At 42.6% G+C, this 23,951-nt stretch overlaps 2 protein-coding genes across 7 annotated transcripts in view; one reads left to right on the top strand and one right to left on the bottom strand.

Annotated features, from left to right (window-relative positions):
• Positions 1-8,803, bottom strand: part of itcha (itchy E3 ubiquitin protein ligase a) — a 33,180-nt gene extending 24,377 nt beyond the window's left edge. For 2 of the 5 annotated variants that reach the window (XM_021610660.2, XM_036984135.1), the window contains exons 1-6: positions 8,648-8,803; positions 5,782-5,850; positions 5,140-5,281; positions 4,069-4,193; positions 476-607; positions 82-133 (exon numbers count right to left, since the gene is read on the bottom strand). In XM_021610660.2, the coding sequence (XP_021466335.2) occupies positions 82-133; positions 476-607; positions 4,069-4,193; positions 5,140-5,281; positions 5,782-5,806 (476 nt within the window). In that variant the 5' untranslated portion in view covers positions 5,807-5,850; positions 8,648-8,803. Of the gene's footprint in view, positions 1-81; positions 134-475; positions 608-4,068; positions 4,194-5,139; positions 5,282-5,781; positions 5,851-7,097; positions 7,145-8,357; positions 8,624-8,647 lie in introns of those variants that run through there. The other 3 variants (XM_036984134.1, XM_021610664.2, XM_021610661.2) reach the window with 3 other exon arrangements.
• A 2,627-nt stretch (positions 8,804-11,430) lies between these two features.
• Positions 11,431-23,951, top strand: part of necab3 (N-terminal EF-hand calcium binding protein 3) — a 54,962-nt gene continuing 42,441 nt past the window's right edge. Inside the window, exon 1 of one of the 2 annotated variants that reach the window (XM_036984133.1) lies at positions 11,431-11,749. In XM_036984133.1, coding sequence (XP_036840028.1) covers positions 11,633-11,749 — 117 coding nt within the window. In that variant the 5' untranslated portion in view covers positions 11,431-11,632. The remainder of the gene's footprint in view (positions 11,750-23,951) is intronic. The other variant, XM_036984132.1, reaches the window with a different exon arrangement.

Raw genomic sequence — 23,951 nt, 5'->3', positions numbered from 1 at the left:
AAATCTCCCCCCCCAAAAGTCAAGTATTCACTCAGAGAACTTACAGAAGACATACAATATAGTATTATTAAAACATGATACCTGTTGCCTCCATCTTCGTTCTGCCTCGCGTCCCTGTTGGGAGCAGTAGCTGCTGAAAAAGAAAACCATCAACATCAAGCATTCAAACCCAAACAGAATACAATTCATCTAGTGAAATGTATTAATCACATCATCCTCAATTGGGATCGGCGCGACTACTCAGGTTTGTACAAATGTAACTATTTAGCAGGTTATATTTATAAGCATTGACAAAATGAACAACAAAAACATGTGCTTATTGCTTGTGGAGTACGTCAAGTGCAGTATTAAAATAATGTACAATGTCCTTTTCAGTTGCATCCGAAAAAAACTAAATTGGAATAACCAATAGTATACACCAATTTTTTTTTGCCTCAAACACCGACACTTTACCCTGCCCATCCCTAATCCTCACCATGGTCTCTCTCTGCAGAGGCAAAGGTCTCTGGGTCCACCTGCACGCCATCCAGACAGATGGACAGGTCTCCCACCACGTCTGTGTTGTCCTGGTCTGAACACAGCTGTAAGATCTGCACCACCTCAGAGACTGACAGACATACAGACACACAGAAGGACAGACACACGCGTAGATGCTAGTTTATAAACAGAGTGTAAACATGGATGGATCAGCTTGAATTCTAGCCTTGATGTATCCCGTCTAATATCAGAAATATAACTTGTGTTCCTGAAAAGCGATGGCTGGGATAACATGCACGATATGCATGTATTGACCATCTACACAGAGTATAGCAAACATTAGCAACACCTTCCTAATATTGAGTTGCACCCCCTTTTGCCCTCAAACCAGCCTCAATTCGTTGAGGCATAGACTCTACAAGGTGTCAAAAGCGTTCTACAGGGATGCTGGCCCATGTTGACTCCAATGCTTCCCAGTTAGCTGCATATCCTTTGGGTGGTGGGCCATTCTTGATAAACACGGGAAATGGTTGAGTGTGACAAACTGGTGCGCCTGGCACCTATTACCATATCCCGTTCAAAGGCACTTGAATTTTTTGTCTTGCCCATTGACCCTCTGAATGGCACACAATCCATGTCTCAATAGTCTCAAGGCTTAAAAATCCTTCTTTAACCTCTCTGGTTTAAGTGGATTTAACAAGTGACATCAATAAGGGATCATAGCTTTCACCTGGTCAGTCTTTCATTGAAAGAGGAAGTGTTCCTAATGATTTGTACACTCAGTGAATATTATTATTTAATCAGTAGCATATTTGGTCACCTACATAGGAGGTGCACTTCTGTGTGTCTTTGACCCCTGATTGTAGTGCAGGAATTAATTAATATATCTTTGAGGGTCACATGGGCAGCACGTCGACCATGACTGAAAGGACTCATTCTATTGGCAAAGTAAGCCCATTCATATGCTTGAGTTAAAAGTCAAGTGCCGCCTCGAATACCAGCTGTGGCGAGAGCCGCCCTCGAATTCCAGCTGAGGCGAGAGCCGCCCTCGAATTCCAGCTGAGGCGAGAGCCGCCCTCGAATTCCAGCTGAGGCGAGAGCCGCCCTCGAATTCCAGCTGAGGCGAGAGCCGCCCTCGAATTCCAGCTGAGGCGAGAGCCGCCCTCGAATTCCAGCTGAGGCGAGAGCCGCCCTCGAATTCCAGCTGAGGCGAGAGCCGCCCTCGAATTCCAGCTGAGGCGAGAGCCGCCCTCGAATTCCAGCTGAGGCGAGAGCTGTCTCACAAAGAATACCAGACATGAAGTAGTGGATTAGAGCAGGAGTGTTAAACTCTTCCATGGAGGGCAGAGTGTACTGGTTGTTGTTAGTTATTTTCAATGCGTGTCCAATTAAGACCTAGGTGAAAGGAGTTCTTAACTTTAGAAAACTTTGTGATCAAATGCACATCCTTAAAGAAACGTAGGTGCTGGGCTAAGGAAGTACTGCAAAAAAAAACAGGTTGAGGACCTGGTGAAGATCGAAACGTTGTCAAACTGCTTACTGGGAGCTGTACTGCGGCTACCCTCTGCTCCAGCCTCTACAACATAGTGTGTGTGTGTGTGTGTGTGTGTGTGTGTGTGTGTGTGTATATATATATATATATATATTATTTTTTTTAAATATATATTTAAGCAACAAGACCCGAGGGGGTGTGGTATATGGCCAACATACCACGGCTAAGGGCTGTTCTTAAGCACAACGCAACGCAGAGTGCCCATACACAGCCCTTAGCCGTGGTATATTAGCCATATACCACAAACCCCTGAGGTGCCTTACTGCTATTATAAACTGGTTACCAACATAATTAGAGCAGGAAAAACAAATGGTTGTGTCATACCCTGGGTATACCACAGCTGTCAGTCAATCAGCATTCATGGTTCAAACCACCCAGTTTATAAATATATATTTATATCAGAGGGATTGGGAAAAAAAGCAGAAGACACATTTCTACCTAGTATGGATTAATAAAGTATACCTTATCTACCTGTATCTTAAAGGTGATAATTGGGAGCAAATTCAGTGCGCGGAACACTTGTGGAATATTCTATTCAAGTGAGAGAGACTGTCATTTCTTCAAACAATTATCTTTAAACAATATCGATTAATTATTGCAATAATGAAACCAGTCAGCCCAACAGCTGAGCAACCTAACTGAAAATTAAAAAAACTGATACTATATAGGACCGAAAAATGCTTAGTCCGACTGGTTCCATCTCCCACAAGCCACCTTGGTTATCTACACAGGATGGTGTTTTACCCCCAACCCGGCTTATTTTCCCAGATGCCAGGAAGAAGAGACAATGAGGCATTGTTCTAAACTCTCTCCAGGCTCTCTATCGCGGGTCACACACACACACACACGTCATCTTGTCTACGGAACGCCCGCATTTAGGTTTTTATCACCATCTCTAGCAGACTAACTGCAGGAAGATAGAGTGGAAAGCATCTCTTTACAGAAACACAGAATTAAATAAATTATATCTATGCCTTCCTATTAATATCAAACAAACCAGGTAAACACGTCATTTTTCTATCACACACTCGTTTTAGCTATATTCAGTTAGCAGCCACTGCTAAATCGCCTCTGCTATTTTTCTACTATTTCTTCAACTTCCTTCAAATTGAAATAACATAATTGCACTATCCCTTTAAGATTAGAGTTACAGTACAACATACACAAAAGTATGTGGACATCCCATCAAATTAACGGATTAAGCTATTTCGGCCACACCTATTGCTGGCAGGTGTATACAATCGAGCACACAGTCATGCAATCTCCATAGACAAACATTGGCAGTAGAATGGCCTCGCTGAAGAGCTCAGTGACTTTCAAAGTGGCACCATCATAGGATGCCACGTTTCCAACAAGACAGTTCTTCAAATTTCTGCCCTGCTAGAGCTGCCCTGGTCAACTGTAAGTGCTGTTATTATGAATTGGAAATGTCTAGGAGCAACAACGGCACAGCCCGAAGTGGTAGGCTACACAAACTCACAGAATGGGACCGTCGAGTGCTGAAGGGCGGAAAAATAGTCTGTCCTCGGTTACAAAACTTACTACAGAGTTCCAAAATTCCTCTGGAAACAACGTCAGCACAATAACTGTTTGTCAGCAGCTTCATGAAATGGGTTTCCATGGCTCAGCAGCCACACACAAGCCTAAGATCACCAATGCACAATGCCAAGCGTCAGCTGGAGTGGTGTAAAGCGCGCCGCCATTGGACTCTGGAGCAGTGGAAACCAACTCCATATCAATGACCATGATTTTGGAATGAGATGTTCGACGAGCAAGTGTCCACATACTTTTGGTCATGTAGTGTATAGTAAGAAGTGGTGTGAATGAGAGCCACCGCTTGCTCCTCATCTCCCTACAGTGCAGTGGCACGCATCAGTTATATTACAGAGGACTATTTGTAAATATGACAACCACTTACTGCAAAGCTCTTGTATATGTTGTTATACACTTTTCCGCTATCAAAAAGTCACAGAGATTTCATATAATCACATTTAATACTACCTGCTCCGTGCCTCATCAGGAGAAGAGAATGAACTCACGTTTCATATCATTGGACTTGAGGGTTTCACTCATGTCCAATGTGGCCACGCCCAATAGGAAGTCGGCCTTCAGCGTCTGATGACTCCATACCCGGAAAATGAGCTTACTGAAAGGTGTGACAATTCTGTGTAGAGGGTGGAAAACATTTGTTTACGGTTCCACTACTGTACTTAGTAGGCTATACAACAATAGACCAGGAGACGACATGCAATTCTTGGTGACGGGGCTAAACAATTACACTATTATAAAGGAATGAGTTAAACACATAAACAATAACGAGATCACCGTGGGCCAGTTTCCCAGATACGGATTACACCTACGGACTAAGAAGCACTTCCATGGAGAATCTCTGAGCGTATTAGTCAAGACTATGAATGAGAAATGCACTATAGGCCTATATGCTAAATAAATATACATGCGAATATAAATTTGTCAGAGGAAGGCGGTGTCAGAGGTAGGCCTTAAAAATTGTCAAAAACTCCAGCCAGCCAAGTCAAAGTATGTTCTCTCTGCTACCGCACGGCAAGAAGTCCCAGAGCGCCAAGTTGGGACCTGAACAGCTTCTACCACCAAGCCTTAAGACTGCTGAACAGTTCATCAAAATGTCTACCCGGACTATCTGCATTAACCTCCGGAATTGTGTTATATGTATATATTATTTTACATTGACATTCTTGCACTGGCTCTATACACACACCCACTGGACCCTACCCACACACACTACATAAACTCACACATAAAGACAAGCATATTGACACCACACACACACGACAGTTTATATGCATCCCATTGCCTTGTCACTTTATCCCTACCTACATGTACATATTACCTCAACTACCTTGTACCCCTGCACAGTGACTTGATTACTGGTACTCCTTGTATATAGCCTCATTACTGTTATTTTATTATGTTAATACTTCGATTTTGTTAGCTAATCTCTTTTTACTACATTGTTGGGAAAGGGCTCATAATTAAGCATTTCACGGTCAAGTCCACACCTCTTGTATTCGGCGCAAGTGACAAATAACATTTGACTTGAAATGCAAATAGGTATTACCGTAGCTACTTACACTGTGAGTGACTGCTTCCATTTGGGGGTGTGGGTGTTGTTGCATTTCTCAGTCTTCTTCGACTGGTCGTCCACAGCCACCTCCACGTACGGACTGGGGCCAAACCAGTTCTTTTTGTTCTCCTTCAGTTTGGCCGACAGAACTGCATGCCATAAAATACACAAATCATGTCATGGTAAGAGATTCTAGTGAACACTGTTATAAGTCACGGAAGTTAGCCATAGAAATAAACCACAGAACGGAAATGTGAGATCCATGTTCACATTGCCTCATTGACCCACCACTGTAGCCTAAGCACTACCTCTGTTTAGAACGATTCTTTAGCCTAGTTGGTTTACTGTACATCCTACTATGTTTGTTATTGATATATATTTCAACCACTGAAAAAAATAAGAAAATAAAGTTATTCTATTCCATCTATACTCTATAAATACCTGATAAATTCATAGTCTGTACCATCAGCTAGGCCTATGGAGAACAAGCACCCGCCAGTCCCATTAAAAAGCGCATTCTACAGCTTCGGGTGTCAGTGGCTTATTATTTAATTTAGGATTATTAGTAGAATCTCGATTATCTGAAGCCAGCTTCTTCCTGAGGTCCGCCACATAATGAAAAAGACTAAATAGTAAGGTCAAAACTCACCAGTGACTTGAAGTTGTGCCTTCATAGTTCAGCCATTAACACTGCAGCATGCTATGGCTATGACATGAACTGCAAAGAAAGAAAACGTGACATCACATGTAAACATTAAGAGACAAGAAACACGGCTATAGTGCAGGTGTCCTGGTTTACATAAGGGTTTATCTATAGTACAAGTTTCCTGGTTTACATCCTACTGTACCCAATGGAATGTTTAAACAGACTCCTGCACTTATGCCTAGAACACTATAACAAACCCATGGAGACTTAAGCAAAACAAGGAAGTAAAATGCTATCGGGATAGATCACCGCCTGGTACGGCAACTGCTCCGCCCACAACCGTAAGGCTCTCCAGAGGGTAGTGAGGCACAACGCATCACCGGCCCTCCAGGACACTTACACCACCCGATGTCACAGGAAGGTCATAAAGACCATCAAGGACAACAACCACCCGAGCCACTGCCTGTTCACCCCGCTATCATCCAGAAGGTGAGGACAGTACAGGTGCATCAAAGCAGGGACCGAGAGACTGAAAAACAGCTTCTATCTCTAGGCCATCAGACTGTTAAACAGCCACCACCAACATTGAGTGGCTGCTGCCAACACACTGATTCAACTCCAGCCACTTTAATAATGGGAATTGATGGGAATTGATGTAAAATATATCACTGGTCACTTTAAACAATGCTACTTAATATTATGTTTACATACCCTACATTATTCATCTCATATGTATTTGTATATACTGTACTCTATATCATCTAATGCATCTTTATGTAATACATGTATCACTAGCTACTTTAAACTGTGCCACTTTGTTTACATTACTCATCTCATATGTATATACTGTACTCGATACCATCTACTGTATCTTGCCTATGCCGTTCTGTACCATCACTCATTCATATCTTTATGTACATAATCTTTATCCCTTTACACTTGTGTGTATAAGGTAGTAGTTTTGGAATTGTTAGGTTAGATTACTCGTTGGTTATTACTGCATTGTCGGAACTAGAAGCACAAGCATTTCACTACACTCACATTAACATCTACTAACCATGTGTATGTGACAAATACATTTGATTTGATTTGAAATGCATGCGCATGCGACTTTCTAATGCAATTGTCAGATTTAGCCTAAAGTAGCCTTGCCATCGAGGGTTGGCCAGTTTGGTCATCTGCACGGCGTAACCATGTAAAAGACAGTGTAAACTTGCAATCTGCTAACTGTGTCAACAAGTTAATTAATGTCTAATACTGTCCACACCACTGAAACAAGAAACAATCATTGCAAAGTAAAAAACAAACAATTATTTTACCTTTATTTAACCAGGTAGGCCAGTTGAGAACAAGTTCTCATTTACAACTGCGACTTGGCCAAGATAAAGCAAAGCAGTGCGACAAAACAACACAGAGTAACACAAACAAATGTACAGTCAATAACACAATAGAAAAATCTATGTACAGTGTGTGCAAATGTAGAAGAGTAGGGAGGTAAGGCAATAAATAGGCCATAGAGGCAAAATAATTACAATTTAGCATTTACACTGGAGTGATAGACATGCAGATGATGTGCAAGTAGAGATACTGGGGTGCAAAAGAGCAAGATGATAAGTAATAATGTGGGGATGAGGTAGTTGGGTGTGCCATTTACACATTGGCTGTGTAGAGGTACAGTATAACATAATTATACTGGTGCATAGAGTTGTATGGCTTGTTTAACTTTGCAATCATTCGTTTTTGATTGGCATACATTTTAAAGTAAAAAATCTGAGTCTGCATCTGTTACAATGGAATTGCCCTAAAGCAGGTTGGAGCAGTCTAAAAAAAATCCTATATCTGCTAATCATCAATGCAGTGATCGCGAATTGAAAATAATGTAGGAAAACAATGACAAATGTATAGGATATTGCAATATAACCCAAATGCTTTAGACGAAATGTTAATATCTGTTTGATAACATGTTTGGAATGACAATGGGTCCCACAGGGACCAGAACAAGATTGTCTCAAAATAGGGCTGTCCCCTCACCTAATTTATTTACTAGCTACTGTAACCTGCTTAATTGCTTGATTCAAGGCAAATGACTCTTCCCTTGGTTTCTTAACTACCCCACAACCACAGTCAATTAAGTCAAGCTCAGAAGCTACCATAAATTCCATAACTGCAAACAGTAAATCTGACATTACATAAATCAGCTAGCTACTGCTCTTATTAACTCAAATGCTGACTAGTAAATTTGCTAGGTATTGTTTGTTTTAGGGAATAGGTAGCTAGCTTGCTAGCTAATCCAAGTTTTTGTGCAAGGTCTAATATGGTTGTATTTTGCTAGCTAGCTAATGTTAGCTATCTACGTTAAGTAGTAAAAGTATTTTAGCTACCTAGCTGCCCTGTACGTAGCTAGCTATTCTTTCAATACTTTCAAAAATCATAAAAGGTAGCTAACACAATTTATAAATTACTTCTACATGGAAAGGGAGCGACATAAAAGGGAAATGGCAAGAGAAAATTGACAGAGAAGATTTCAATAACAATCCCAGGACCCTGAAAGGAGGCCAAACAACAAGCTAGTAACTTACCTAGCTAAATCCACATAGCAGCTAGCTATAACAACTCTGGTAGCCATCTAGCTGTTAGCTTCACAACATAAACAATCACTAGTTAACTACACTCTTGATGTGCATAACTATGTTAATAATTAACTACTTGGTCAGTAGGATGTGTCGTGAAGGTTTGCACAGGTTTGCTCGCTTTGAATATCGATGTCACTTAGGGTAGCTAACGTTAGCTAGCTCACCTATCTAACCATCTACGGATATCTTTGAAAATTGACAATTCCTCCATATAAAACGATTGGATTACATCTTACCCATATCAGAGGGCAGCAAATGTTTCTGTAAATGTCCTTCTTACGCCGACCAAGGAATATGGATGGTAAACAACGTCTCAGAAAAACTACAAAAGCTGTATGACAAGTACCACTCGGTCTGAATTTCTTCCTGACCGTGTCATGTGACTAACGACAGAAGTGGTAAACCCATATACGTCACGGTTGCTATAAAACGGAAGGTTCCGTTTAGAACGTTTTCTCATCACCAAATATGGTACTGAGAGGAAGTCTTGTCGCGAGTACTGATAAACTGAGGATGGAACTAGGTGATACTGGGCCAACATTCTGCTAATTTTCTCATCTATGAAACATCTGATCTCAATGCACAGTGCACTACGTTTTATAGACATGACACTTTGCCAAAGTTTGAAACAATTGCGTTGTTTGGAGTGCAACGTCGAATTGAGTTTCTGCACATGCGAACTTCACAGATAAGGCGTTCCCCTTCTGAAATATGCAAATACATAATTCAACGAGCCAATGGGATCTCGCTAGCTTGTGCTTGGCCTGTTTTCCCCACAATGCTTAATTTGCTTCCACTGTAAACGACACAGGTTAACTATCTTGGGTCAGTTATAAATATATTTGACGTAGTAGGCCAAGTATGTATGTAGACAGGAATAGTAATGGCGTCTTTTTGTAGGCACTTACTCCGCTGGACAATGCCCATGAATAAAATTAATGGTGTTTTTGTAATGTTTTTAGATAAACGCCGAAAATAAGGTATGTGGTAAACACAGGCTTATGAGAGTTTATACGTTTTGTTCTATGAGATTATCTTCATCAGCTAACTACACTTTCAGAATTTGTAAGATGTTTTTGTAATAATAAAACAAACGATAAAGCCTTCATAATTCATAAAGGTAATGTTAACTGACTGCTATTATCTCATAGAACAAAACGTATAAGATCTCCTAAGCCTGTGTTCACCTCAGACCTTATTTCCGGCTTTAATTCCAAACTCCTATGGTCATTTATTTCAGGGTTTTAGGAGTACAAGCTGGCCTGCTCTATTGCATTTTATGTAAGGGGCCGTTCGACATCGCAGCCGACTTTAAAGGAGAGTTGGGACTGAATGATCTACAGATCTTGCACCCTAAATAACTATACAATATTTTTGTCGATTAGTCAGTCACAATTTACCCATGATACATCAAGGTTGTGATGCTCTCGAGCACCAATCATTTCAAGAAATGTGAGATTCTCTCCCAAAATATAAATACCCCAAAATATTTTGATACATTGAAACAAAATGTTGTGGGAGATTTTAAAAAGTGTGTGAGTGTGTGACAGGGCACAGACCATAGTTTTAGTTAGTGTTTCCCCTGGGACTAGGGGTGAACATGTAAAATGTATAAAATAGCTTTTGTCACCAAAAGTCCAGTGCAGAGTTTGTGAAGTGTTTGCTGTGCAAGTGTATTTGTGTGAGAGCAACCATTTTAAGGGCTGTCTTGAAGATAATTGTTTGGTGATCAATTGTACTAAGAATGTAGGCTATGTGTTGAGCTTAATCACCAATGTTACTTTATTAAAGTTTAACAGTATTCACTGTTATCTATATTAAACACTTTTTTCTCTTTCATCTCCCCATTGTTATGTAGCTACCTTTAACCTAACACACACACACACACCCTGTGGTAGGACAGAAAATACTTGATGCCAGTGTGTACAGTACAGTACTTTGCTGCAGAGATACTAGTGGTACGCGGGTCAGCTGTTTGTTCAGGCACTTGCATTTGCTAATAACCCATCCGCAACCCCCGACTATATGTGATAAAGGGAAAACCTGAGGCCCACACCAGACCCTAAACCGCTAATATAGAAAATCAGCTGAAGGCTACAGTCAGAGACAATTTTTTGACGGGGGGGTGCAGGATTTTGTGTTGTTGCCTGATTTAGTATTGTCAAGAGGTTCGGACCTCTTGGTGTAGCAGTTGAGGTGTTGGCTAGAAAGTTACTTGACCTGGGTTTGAGTCCAGGTTGGGGCTACCCCCTGAATTCATTACATTTTTTTTACTTTGGCCAAGTGTAACATCTGCAAAACTTTCTCCACTTTGTTTGTAACATATTTTAGTTTTGGGTAACAGAAAACTGTATTGAGATTAAGGTTGCTGGATCAAATCTGTCGTTCTGCCCCTGAGCAAGGCAGTTAACCCACTGTTTCCTAGTAGGCCGTCATTGTATATAATAATTTTTTCAGAACTGATTTGCCTAGTTAAATAAAGGTAAAACAAATAATTAATCAAAGAGAACATTTGCATAATGTTGACCAAAATCCTTCTCGCTCCATCTTATACTCTCGGCCATCGGGCTTCCTCTTATCACCAAATTTGGTAGTGAGTGGAAATGTCAACCGGATGCTTACATTTTTACGTCCGGTGAAATATCTGGCTCATTGTTCTGTGGGCATAGTCTATCATCACCAGCAGATGGCAATGTCAGGCACAATACATTGCTGATACACCTTTATAAGGGGAAGTGAAATAAATGTACATGCATTTCCTTTATTTTCAAGAGAAAATCTGTGTTTTGAGGTGAAATATGCAATTCATATTTAAATAAATGTAACCTATATGTAGAAGTAGTCCTAATTGTAATCCCATCCAACATCTGCATTGTAGGTTTATCAATTGTATTCTCTAAATTAGTTTGATATTGCCTGATTCTACTATTTTATAAGATGTATCTTGTAAAATGATGTTAATGCGCCACTTGGTATTTTTTCCTTCTCTTGCCTAGGAGGGATGCTCAACGAAGACACTGACCAATCAGCTCTCGAGAAGGTGGGTTACCTACCGCAGAAAGTTGCAGAGCGACATCACTGTTGGAGCACGGTTGCTTCGGTTTGACAGCACAGGGCGACACTTTTGAACACCCCCCCCCCCAAAAAACGGCATTTTCGAGCTATTAAAAGAAGCAGGTGTGTACAAGTTGGCTATACAACATCTTCCAAAATATTTAGAGATGTTGGCGTGCACGGAGATGATCACCATGTGCCTTCAGTCGGCAAAACAGAAGCACCTTCGCGCTCAGCAGCAGCCACTGCGTAGCCACGTTAATGGACTTCCAATTTTCAAAGATGTAAGTAATCTCGTCTTCGCGCTGATTGTTTCTGATAGCAGTGCGCGGATCTATCAATAAATTGAAATTATTTATTTACCTTTGAATGGTGTATATTCATTTAGGCTACAAGCATCTATATTTAGGAAGAAGGTAGCTAAATATGTATAGTTGCTCATTTCACATACACAATACAGAGCAATATTGTAAGCATGCATAACAACTATTGGGAATATTTTAACTGTGTGTGTGTGTGTGTGTGTGTGTGTGTGTGTGTGTGTGTGTGTGTGTGTGTGTGTGTGTGTGTGTGTGAGAGAGAGAGACTGTGTGTTTGAGGGATATAGGGAGAGGTACAGCTGCTGCCTCTGCATGATAAATTAAGCCTTCTCAGCTGGAGTGATTTTGGGACTGCTGTGGGGACCCCCCGAACACACACACACACACACACACACCCTGTGGTAGGACAGAAAAGACTTGAGGCCAGTGTGTACAGTACAGTACTTTGCTGCAGAGATACTAGTGGTACGCGGGTCAGCTGTTTGTTCAGGCACCCGCACCTGCATTTGCTAATAACCCATCCGCAACCCCCGACTATATGTGATAAAGGGAAAACCTGAGGCCCACACCAGACCCTAAACCACTAATATAGAAAATCAGCTGAAGGCTACAGTCAGAGATAATTTTTTGACGGGGGGGTGCAGGATTTTGTGTTGTTGCCTGATTTAGATGTGTTTCTGCTTATACTGTAATTTCCAACATTTTGGTAAGCTATTTGTTAGTCAACTTGTCTATAATTATATACTTGCAGCTTCTCTTCTGTCAATATATGTTGCCCTAGAACAGCATTTCCCAAACTCGGGTCCTGACCTAGAATACTAAATAAACCCTTGCTCAACAGAATGTCATAAATTGATAGAACGAATGCTTCAATCAAAGGTGCTTCTTTGGGAACCGGGGATAAAAAACTGGAAATGTTCAACAGACATCAGTTTGACCCGGTTGTAAGGAAATAAAAAGCTGTGAAAACGACCCAACGTGTTTCTAAGCTTTCAGTTGGGCTTGGGTGCATATTTTATGTGGTTGAAATACTATCAGTTTTTATGATGCTGATAAAACCACCTCAACAGTCGGTCTCTAACTGCACATTCACATTCTCTCAAGATACTGAAAGAAATAAATCATATTTCTCCACTCCTGTTCCTGTGTCAAAATGTTGCCTACATTTGGTGTAGGCCTATCATTTCACTGCAATAACTGCTTAATTCTGCAGGAGTTAATATTAAGGCTATGTGAGAGGTTATAGGACTACATTTGGTGTCCAGATTTCAGTTTCCATTTAACCCATCTGAACAGTAGGCTACAGTTCCCTGACGTGCCATGGGCCTATTTGAACTCCTCTTCTTGTGACTGTCAAATTTGCACCTCGCAATCGTCACACAACAAAGCCGGCACTGCTATCATCTTCTTTTACCCCTTCGCCAAAACTTTCCCAAATCTTAGGCTACTTTTCTGTCCCTACCTACACTTTAACTCTCCATTTTGCAGCTTTTCTCTTATTGAATTAATCTCTGACATTGTCCTTTTTGCCTCCATGGATCGATCAACCCACCCTCCACCCACCCTTCATCCACACAGTATTTCATGACCCTAAACCCACCCGCGCTGCGGATATAACCGCGGGGACTGCAGGTTATGAGTCAACCCACCCATCACTACCAGTGTGTACTGTACAGTGCGTTGATACAGAAACCTGCAAGCTAACCATTTCTCAAGTCCCTACCCATCACACCCAGGTTGGTTGTCATTAGTGATGGGGGGGGAAATCGACAGTTACACATCAGGATATACAATCTACACACAATACCTCATAATGACAAAGCAAAAACAGGACTTTAGAATTTTTTACAAATGTATTAAAAATAAAAACTGATATCACATAAGAATTCAGACCCTTTACTCAGTATATTGTGGAAGCACCTTTGGCAGCGATTACAGCTTTAAGACTTCTTCGGAATGAGGCTACAAGTTTGGTACACCTGTATTTGGGGAGTCCTTTAGGTGCCGTTTGTAAAACTCCAAGCAGGCTGTCATGTGCCTTTTACTGAGGAGTTGCTTCCGTCTGGCCACTCTACAATAAAGGCCTGATTGGTGGAGTGCTGCAGAGATGGTTGTCCTTCTGGAAGGTTCTCACATCTCCACAGACGAACTCCGGAGCTCTGTCAGAGTGACCATCAGGTTCTTGGTCACCTCTTTGACCAAGACCATTCCCCGATTGCTCAGTTTGGCTGGGCGGTCAGCTCTAGGAAGAGTCTTGGTGGTTCCAAACTTATTCCCTTTAAGAATGATGGAAGCCACTGTGTTCTTTCCAAATTAATTGAATTTACCACAGGTAGACTCCGATCAAGTTGTAGAAACATCTCAAGGATGATCAATGGAAACAGAGTGCTATGAGACTCGAAATTGAGCTCAGGTGCAAAGGGTCTGAATACTTATGTAAATAAAGGACAGTTGAAGTCAGAAGTTTACAGACACCTTAGCCAAATACATTTAAACTCAGTTTTTCACAATTCCTGACATTTAATCCCAGTAAAAATCCTGGGGCTTATGTCAGTTAGGATCACCACTTTATTTTAAGAATGAGAAATGTCAGAATAATAGTAGCGAGAATGATTTAGTTCAGCTTTTATTTCTTTCATCACATTCCCAGTGGGTCAGAAGTTTACATACACTCAATTAGAATTTGGTAGCATTGCCTTTAAATTGTTTAACTTGGGTCAAATGTTTCAGTTAGCCTTCCACAAGCTTCCCACAATACGTTGTGTGAATTTTGGTCCATTCCTCCTGACAGAGCTGGTGTAACTGAGTCAGGTTTGTAGGCCTCCTTGCTCACACATGCTTTTTCAGTTCTATGGGATTAAGGTCAGGGCTTTGTGATGGCCACTCCAATACCTTGACTTTGTTATCCTTAAGCCATTTTGCCACAACGTTGGAAGTATGCTTGGGGTCCATTTGTCCATTTGGAGGACCCATGTGCGATCAAGCTTTAACTTCCTGACTGATGTCTTGAGATGTTGCTTCAATATATCCACATAATTTTCCTTCCTCATGATGCCATCTATTTTGTGAAGTGCACCAGTCCCTCCTGTAGCAAAGCACCCCCACAACATGATGCTGCCACCCCAGTGCTTCAAGGTTGGGATGGTGTTCTTCGGCTTGCAAGCATCCCCATTTTTCTTCCAAACATAACAATGGTCAATATGGCCACACAGTTATTTTTTTGTTTCATCAGACCAGAGGACATTTGTCCAAAAAGTAAAAGCTTTGTCCCCATGTGCAGTTGCAAACCGTAGTCTGGCTTTTTTATGGCGGTTTTGGAGCAGTGGCTTCTTCCTTGCTGAGCGGCCTTTCAGTTTCTGTCGATTTTTGGACTTGTTTTACTGTGGATATAGATACTTTTTTACCTGTTTCCTCCAGCATCTTCACAAGGTCATTTGCTGCTGTTCTGGGATTGAGTTGTACTTTTCACACCAAAGTACGTTCATCTCTAAGAGACAGGACACGTCTCCTTCCTGAGCGGTATGACAGCTGCGTGGTCCCATGGTGTTTATAGTTTATACTTGCGTACTATCGTTTGTACAGAGGAACGTGGTACCTTCAGGCGTTTAGAAATTGCTCCCAAGGATGAACCAGACTTGTGGAGGTCTACGGTTTTTTTTCTGAGGTCTTAGCTGATTTCCTTTGATTTTCCCATGATTTTCCCGTCAAGCAAGAGTCACTGAGTTTGAAGGTAGGCCTTGTAATACATCCACAGGTACACCTCCAATTGACTCAAATGATGTAAATTAGCCTGTCAGAAGCTTCTAAAGCCATGACATCATTTTCTGGAATTTTCCAAGCTGTTTAAAGATACATTAAGTTGACTGTATATAAACTTCTGACCTACTGGAATTGTGATACAGTTAATTATAAGTGAAATAATCTGTCTGTAAACAATTGTTGGAAAAATTACTTGCCAAAACTATAGTTTGTTAACAAGAAATTTGTGGGGTGGTTGAAAAACAAGTTTTAATGACTCAAACCTAAGTGTATGTAAACTTCCGACTTCAACTGTATTTCAATTTGACATTTTTTATAAATCTGTAGATATTTATAAAAAACAGTTTTTCGCTTTGCCATTATGGGGTGTGGTGTGTAGATTGATGACAACATTTTTATTTAATCAATGTTAGAATAAGGCTGTAACGTAACGAAATGTGCAAAAAGGGAAGGGGTCTGAATACTTTCCGAATGCACTGTATATATGTTGTTTTTGAAGGATCACTGCTTCCGTTGAGTGTCAACAACTCTGACAATCCCTTTGTACCTACTGTAGGCATGCACGAAAAGCTGTTTCAGGCAGAGCTTGATGCAATCAGAGATTTGAAGCAATTATGCAGAAGCTCCCTAGGAAGACTGCTAACATCCCAAAGTATCCCTTTAAATACTGACAAACTGAAGCATCATAGTGGTTTCTATTGTCTGACAATCATGCATCCCTTGTTGGTTTGATTGTGAAAAGCTGTTTCTGCAGAGCTTGACGCAAGCTGAGATTTGAAGCAATTATGGAAAAGCTCCCTTGAAAGACTTCTGTTGACATCGGCTTGTAGAGTAACCTTGAGTACTAACACACTGAAGCTCGTGGCTTCTATTGTGTCGGTTGTACTGCATTGTTGGTTGGATGTTGTTGTTGGTTTGTTGTTTTTTTGGTTGGTTGGTTTTATTTGTTTGTTTCATGATCATTACAGTGAGTCAGCATCTGTTCATTTGTGGATATCTCATTGATATACTGTAACACACTGACGTTCTGAGGTTTCTAACGTCTAGTTTTTATTGGATTCCTTGTTAGTTTCTTTGTTTCATCACAGTGAGTTGGGATCGGTTCATCGTGGATCATATCTTATTTATGTGACAGCAGCAATGCACTAACCTCAGGGAGAATAATGCATGCAGATAGATAAAAATCTATTACCTTTGCCATCATCTCCTTGTTTAAATTGCAGCTCAGAAGATAGATTTATCGAGATGCGTGCACTCCTGAGTCCTACCTGACAATACATACAGATGAACTTAGTGAATGGGAAATAGATTTTCTATCACCCTCGAGAGATAAACAACCCAAACAGCGTGAGAGAATGTTTGGCTAATTAATTAGGTTGATACGTGGGTGAGCTGATATGAATATATTACAAGTCTAAATCGTTCTGAGATATTTTGCCCTTGGAAATGTGTCATCTTATATGGCATTAGAAAATGTTAGCCTGTAACGAAGCCAAGGTTTATAAGTGGCGAAGCGAGCTACAATATGAAGTATTACAGTAACAAGCTAAATCGTTTCAAGATATGCTGGCATATACTGTATTTTTCCCTTGGCAACATACAAAAGTCACAGTCTATGATAGCAATTGAAATTCATGGGAGTGTGAAGCTGTGCATAATGAAATTATTATTTGTTATCTGAACACAACGCTGCAGGCCAGACATAATCACGGTCTAAACTCCAATCTGAACACAACACTGCAGGCCAGACATAATCACGGTCTAAACTCCAATCTGAACACAGTAGGATACACCCTCAGATCTCAACTGCTTAAATTAAGCAGAAGTAGATGGAGAAGGATGACGCTTAAAAAGATTTCTCATCTGAAGGTTGATGTCTTCTTCATGACATATGAGACAGTGAAGGTGATTATCCTCAGTCACTTACGGTGAAGGAGATCATCCTCAAGTCACTTGGGCACCTATTTAGACTCTTTCAACCTAAGGTCTGACCTGATGCCGGTCTCCTCCTCCCAACCTGAGGCCGGTCTCCTCCTCCCAACCTGAGGCCGGTCTCCTCCTCCCAACCTGAGGCCGGTCTCCTTCTCCTTATAGAAAACCGTGTCAAAAGGACACACGGTTCTTACTGGCTTAACACCTGCTGACATGCCATCTGAAACAGAGACGCTCTGGGAAGCAAGGCTGACCTTTATCTGCACATTGTAAATGATGCATTATCCTCTGAGAACACTGGAGTAAAATACTGGGCCGTGCAACTTAGACAATCTCAGAGCTGTCTAGGAGCAAATGCCAAGTAGATCATGTTTAGACAGATAGGAGAATGTGTGCGGCCAGTTATATTTAATAGGCTTCCTTCATACATTTTCTTTCAATCCTGAGGTAGTAGACAGGAAAGCGCATTTCAGCTGACGACAATATACACGTGTTCCTTTCACTATCAAGTTTTCATTGAAGTGTAAAAAATATGTCTTCAGATCCCAATTCCTTGTGTCATCTTTCAATCAGACAAGCAAAATTAATAATGGGAATGCATTTCGATCATAGTAAACACGAGTACAACTTATCGGCCAGTCAAATCTAATCAAGCCAAATTTCATTTGTCAAATGCGCCGAATACAACAGGTGTACCAGGAAATGCTTACTTACAAGCCCTTAATAACTCTTAAAGATCTCCACAGAACGGTGTCCCAACTTCGGGATGGTTGAGCAAATGTGCGCTAATGTGATTAGTATGACGGAACAGTGATGCCGAAACGTTGGTAAATAACCATTAAATTGCTGGGAGATTATATTTGGTGTGTACGACTTCCTTTATTTTGATAGTTTATAGTTGTAAGTAACAAGAACATTTCCCAGGATATAGACAAATCTTCTGTGGGCAGAAAGCTTAGATTCTTGTTAATATAATTGCACTGTCCAATTTACAGTAGCTATTACAGTGAAAACATACCATGCTATTTTTTGAGGAGAGTGCACCATTATGTACTTGAAAATGTGTATATATAGACCAATTAGTCATATTTGGGCAGACTTGATACAACATTTTGAACAGAAATGCAATGGTTCATTGGATCAGTCTAACACTTTGCACATACACTGCTGCCATCTAGTGGCCATAATATAAATTGCACCTAGAGTCCTAAGTCAGATAAATGGCCTTTCATTTGCATTTCAAAGATGATGGAACAAAAAAACATGCTTTTTTTCTTTGTATGATCTTTTACCAGATCCTAACCAGATACCTAATGTCTTATGTTTTCCTACATTAATTCCACATTTCCACAAACTTCAAAGTGTTTCCTTTCAAATGGTATCAAGAATATGCATTTTATGTGAAAATTGAAAAAAAGGCGTCCGATCCTTAAGATGTTTTAACCAACAATGCAGGTTTAAGAAAATACTTAAAAGTAAAAAATCTCACATACCCGACGTAGCTGTTCTGTCCTGCCGATGCACGGAAAACCCTACCAACTTCCACGACGCTGTGAAACATAAGATATTACAGTTTTTAATGTCCCGTTGGTAGGATAGTCTCGAACGGATCTCATCCACTTTATTTTTCAGTGATTGCATGTTGGCTAATAGAACAGATGGGTTATCCACTCGCTAACGAGTTCTCACAAAGCACCCGGATCTCAGCCCCCTGTATCTTTTGTCTTTTCATCATGCGAATGTCGGGGATTTGGGCCTGACATAGGAGAAACGGTATATCCTTCGCATCAGACTCATTAAAGAAAAAGTCTTTGTCCAGTTCGAGGTGAGTCATCGCTGTTCTGACATCCAGAACCTATTTTTGGTCATAAGAGATGGTCGCAGCAACATTATGTACAAAATAAGTTACAATGCGAAAAAACACACAAAATAGCACAATTGGTTTTGTAACTGTAAAACGGTAGCCATCACCTCCAGCGCCATTATGATCAGACATCCGTCCAAAGTAGAACAAATGAGTGTTTGAATATTGTTCATACTATTTGACACGGTCAACTGGTATGGGGCTATGTACGTTACAAATAGACATTGACAGCAGGTGGCATAGTTTAAAATCCTGAGCTTGTTGACTTCTGAAAGGGGATAGTCCACAATGCATCTCAGAAAAGGTCCTAGGAATCCTATTAAAACCTGTTTTAATACTACGAAAACTCCCAGCTCAGAGTAGGTTTTAGGTTCATGCTAAGACACTGCTAAAACTCAAACTCTCAGCCAGATGTAAAATCAATTCATAAAAGTTTATCTTAGCTTGCAATCGCGACAATTTCAGGTAACGCAAAGAAAAGATAATTATGACGCTCATTGACATTGTTGCAAATTATGGGGAATAACCAATAGCGAGGAGGCTTTGCCAGCTTTGACCTCTACTGCACACTTCAGACAAACGCAGGGAATGTGAATGTACATCAAATGTTGCAATGGTAAAATGTTTGATCAAATTTTCACCTGATATGATCACTTTGCCTACTATTAATTATTGCCTAATTTTAACCTGACATGATCGCTTTGCCAAATTGTAATTAATGTGCCTAATATGTTGGCATGAATAACTTTTATTTTTTTTACCGATTCTGATGGTTGGAAAAAGTGGATATATTTTGATAATATTACTGTCAGGTGCGTGAATGAGGACCCAAAAGCGAATTAACAAACAGAGTTTATTTAATGATGAACACACGTGGGCTCAGATGGACAGGTAGATTCCGACAGGACAGGACAAGGTTGCAGCAAACACGATGATAGTCTGGTTCAGGCATGAGACACACAAACAAGAATCCGACAAAGACAGGAGCAGAAACAGAGAGAGATATAGGGACCTAATCAGAGGGAAAAAGGGAACAGGTGGGAAAAGGGGTGAATGAGGTAGTCAGAGAAGACAAGGAACAGCTGGGGGAAAGAGGGACAGAAACGGTAACCTAGTACGACCAGCAGAGGGAGACAGGGTGAAAGGAAAGGACAGAAACAAGACACAACATGACAATACATGACAGTACCCCTCCACTCACCGAGCGCCTCCTGGCGCACTCGAGGAGGAAACCTGGCGGCAACGGAGGAAATCCTCGATCAGCGCACGGTCCAGCACGTCCCGAGAGGGAACCCAACTCCTCTCCTCAGGACCGTACCTCTCCCAATCTACGAGGTACTGGTGACCACGGCCCCGAGGACGCATGTCCAAAATCCTACGGACCCTGTAGATGGGTGCGCCCTCGACAAGGATGGGGGGGGGGGGGGGGAAGACGAGCGGGGGCGCGAAGAACGGGCTTGATACAGGAGACATGGAAGACCGGGTGGACGCGACGAAGGTATCGCGGAAGAAGAAGTCGAACTGCGACAGGATTAATGACCCGAGAAATACGGAACGGACCAATGAACCGCGGGGTCAACTTGCGAGAAGCCGTCTTAAGGGGAAGGTTCTGAGTGGAGAGCCAAACTCTCTGACCGCGACAATATCTAGGACTCTTAGTTCTACGCTTATTAGCAGCCCTCACAGTCTGCGTCCTATAACGGCAAAGTGCAGACCTGACCCTCTTCCAGGTGCGCTCGCAACGTTGGACAAAAGCCTGAGCGGAGGGGACGCTGGACTCGGCGAACTGAGATGAGAACAGCGGAGGCTGGTACCCGAGGCTACTCTGAAAAGGAGATAGCCCGGTCGCAGACGAAGGAAGCGAGTTGTGGGCGTATTCTGCCCAGGGGAGCTGTTCTGACCAAGACGCAGGGTTGCGAAAAGAAAGACTGCGTAAGATGCGACCAATAGTCTGATTGGCCCGTTCTGCTTGACCGTTAGACTGGGGGTGAAAGCCGGAAGAGAGACTGACGGAAGCCCCAATCAAACGGCAAAACTCCCTCCAAAATTGAGACGTGAATTGCGGACCTCTGTCCGAAACGACGTCTGACGGAAGGCCATGAATTCTGAAAACATTCTCGATGATGATTTGTGCCGTCTCTTTAGCAGAAGGAAGCTTAGCAAGGGGAATGAAATGAGCCGCCTTAGAGAACCTATCGACAACCGTAAGAATAACAGTCTTCCCCGCTGACGAAGGCAGTCCGGTGACAAAATCTAAGGCGATGTGAGACCACGGTCGAGAGGGAATGGGAAGCGGCCTGAGACGGCCGGCAGGAGGAGAGTTACCGGACTTAGTCTGCGCGCAGACCGAACAAGCAGCCACGAAACGACGCGTGTCATGCTCCCGGGTGGGCCACCAAAAACGCTGGCGAATGGAAGCAAGCGTACCCCGAACGCCAGGGTGGCCGGCTAACTTGGCAGAGTGAGCCCACTGAAGAACGGCCAGACGAGTAGGAACGGGAACGAAAAGAAGGTTCCTAGGACAAGCGCGCGGCGACGGAGTGTGAGTGAGCGCTTGCTTTACCTGCCTCTCAATTCCCCAGACAGTCAACCCGACAACACGCCCCTCAGGGAGAATCCCCTCGGGGTCAGTGGAGGCTACTGAAGAACTGAAGAGACGAGATAAAGCATCAGGCTTGGTGTTCTTAGAGCCCGGGCGATAAGAAATCACGAACTCGAAACGAGCGAAAAACAGCGCCCAACGCGCCTGACGCGCATTAAGTCGTTTGGCAGAACGGATGTACTCAAGGTTCCTATGGTCAGTCCAAACGACAAAAGGAACGGTCGCCCCCTCCAACCACTGTCGCCATTCGCCTAGGGCTAACCGGATGGCGAGCAGTTCGCGGTTTCCCACATCATAGTTACGTTCCGACGGCGACAGGCGATGAGAAAAATACGCGCATGGGTGGACCTTGTCGTCAGAGAGGGAGCGCTGAGAAAGAATGGCTCCCACGCCCACCTCTGACGCGTCAACCTCGACAACGAACTGTCTAGAGACGTCAGGTGTAACAAGGATAGGAGCGGATGTAAAACGATTCTTGAGGAGATCAAAAGCTCCCTGGGCAGAAACGGACCACTTAAAGCACGTCTTGACAGAAGTAAGGGCTGTGAGAGGAGCTGCCACCTGACCGAAATTACGGATGAAACGACGATAGAAGTTCGCGAAGCCGAGAAAGCGCTGCAGCTCGACGCGTGACTTAGGGACGGGCCAATCAATGACAGCTTGGACCTTAGCGGGATCCATCTTAATGCCTTCAGCGGAAATAACAGAACCGAGAAATGTGACGGAGGAGGCATGAAAAGTGCACTTCTCAGCCTTCACAAAAAGACAATTCTCTAAAAGGCGCTGGAGGACACGTCGAACGTGCTGAACATGAATCTGGAGTGACGGTGAAAAAAATCAGGATATCGTCAAGGTAAACGAAAACAAAGATGTTCAGCATGTCTCTCAGGACATCATTGACTAATGCCTGAAAGACAGCTGGAGCGTTAGCGAGGCCGAAAGGAAGAACCCGGTATTCAAAGTGCCCTAACGGAGTGTTAAACGCCGTCTTCCACTCGTCCCCCTCCCTGATGCGCACGAGATGGTAAGCGTTACGAAGGTCCAACTTAGTGAAAAACCTGGCTCCCTGCAGGATCTCGAAGGCTGAAGACATAAGAGGAAGCGGATAACGATTCTTCACTGTTATGTCATTCAGCCCTCGATAATCTATGCAGGGGCGCAGAGACCCGTCCTTCTTCTTGACAAAAAAAAACCCCGCTCCGGCGGGAGAGGAGGAGGGGACTATGGTACCGGCGTCAAGAGCTACAGACAAATAATCTTCGAGAGCCTTACGTTCGGGAGCCGACAGAGAGTATAGTCTACCCCGGGGGGGAGTGGTTCCCGGAAGGAGATCAATACTACAATCATACGACCGGTGTGGAGGAAGAGAGGTGGCCCTGGACCGACTGAACACCGTGCGCAGATCGTGATATTCCTCCGGCACCCCTGTCAAATCACCAGGCTCCTCCTGTGAAGAAGAGACAGAGGAAACAGGAGGGATTGCAGACATTAAACATTTCACATGACAAGAGACGTTCCAGGAGAGGATAGAATTACTAGACCAATTAATGGAAGGATTATGACAAACTAGCCAGGGATGGCCCAAAACAACAGGTGTAAAAGGTGAACGAAAAATTAAAAAAGAAATGGTTTCGCTATGATTACCAGAAACAGTGAGGGTTAAAGGTAGCGTCTCACGCTGAATCCTGGGGAGAGGACTACCATCCAGGGCGAACAAGGCCGTGGGCTCCCTTAACTGTCTGAGAGGAATGTCATGTTCCCGAGCCCAGGTCTCGTCCATAAAACAGCCCTCCGCCCCAGAGTCTATTAAGGCACTGCAGGAAGCTGACGAACCGGTCCAGCGTAGATGGACCGACAAGGTAGTGCAGGATCTTGAAGGAGAGACAGGAGTAGTAGCGCTCACCAGTAGCCCTCCGCTTACTGATGAGCTCTGGCTTTTACTGGACATGAAGTGACAAAATGACCAGCAGAACCGCAATAGAGACAGAGGCGGTTGGTGATTCTCCGTT

Source organism: Oncorhynchus mykiss, chromosome 7, assembly GCF_013265735.2.
Source record: "Oncorhynchus mykiss isolate Arlee chromosome 7, USDA_OmykA_1.1, whole genome shotgun sequence".
Lineage (NCBI taxonomy): Eukaryota > Metazoa > Chordata > Actinopteri > Salmoniformes > Salmonidae > Oncorhynchus > Oncorhynchus mykiss.
The sequence above is the reverse complement of the archived record's forward strand: the minus strand, read 5'-3'. Positions and strand labels throughout refer to the sequence as shown.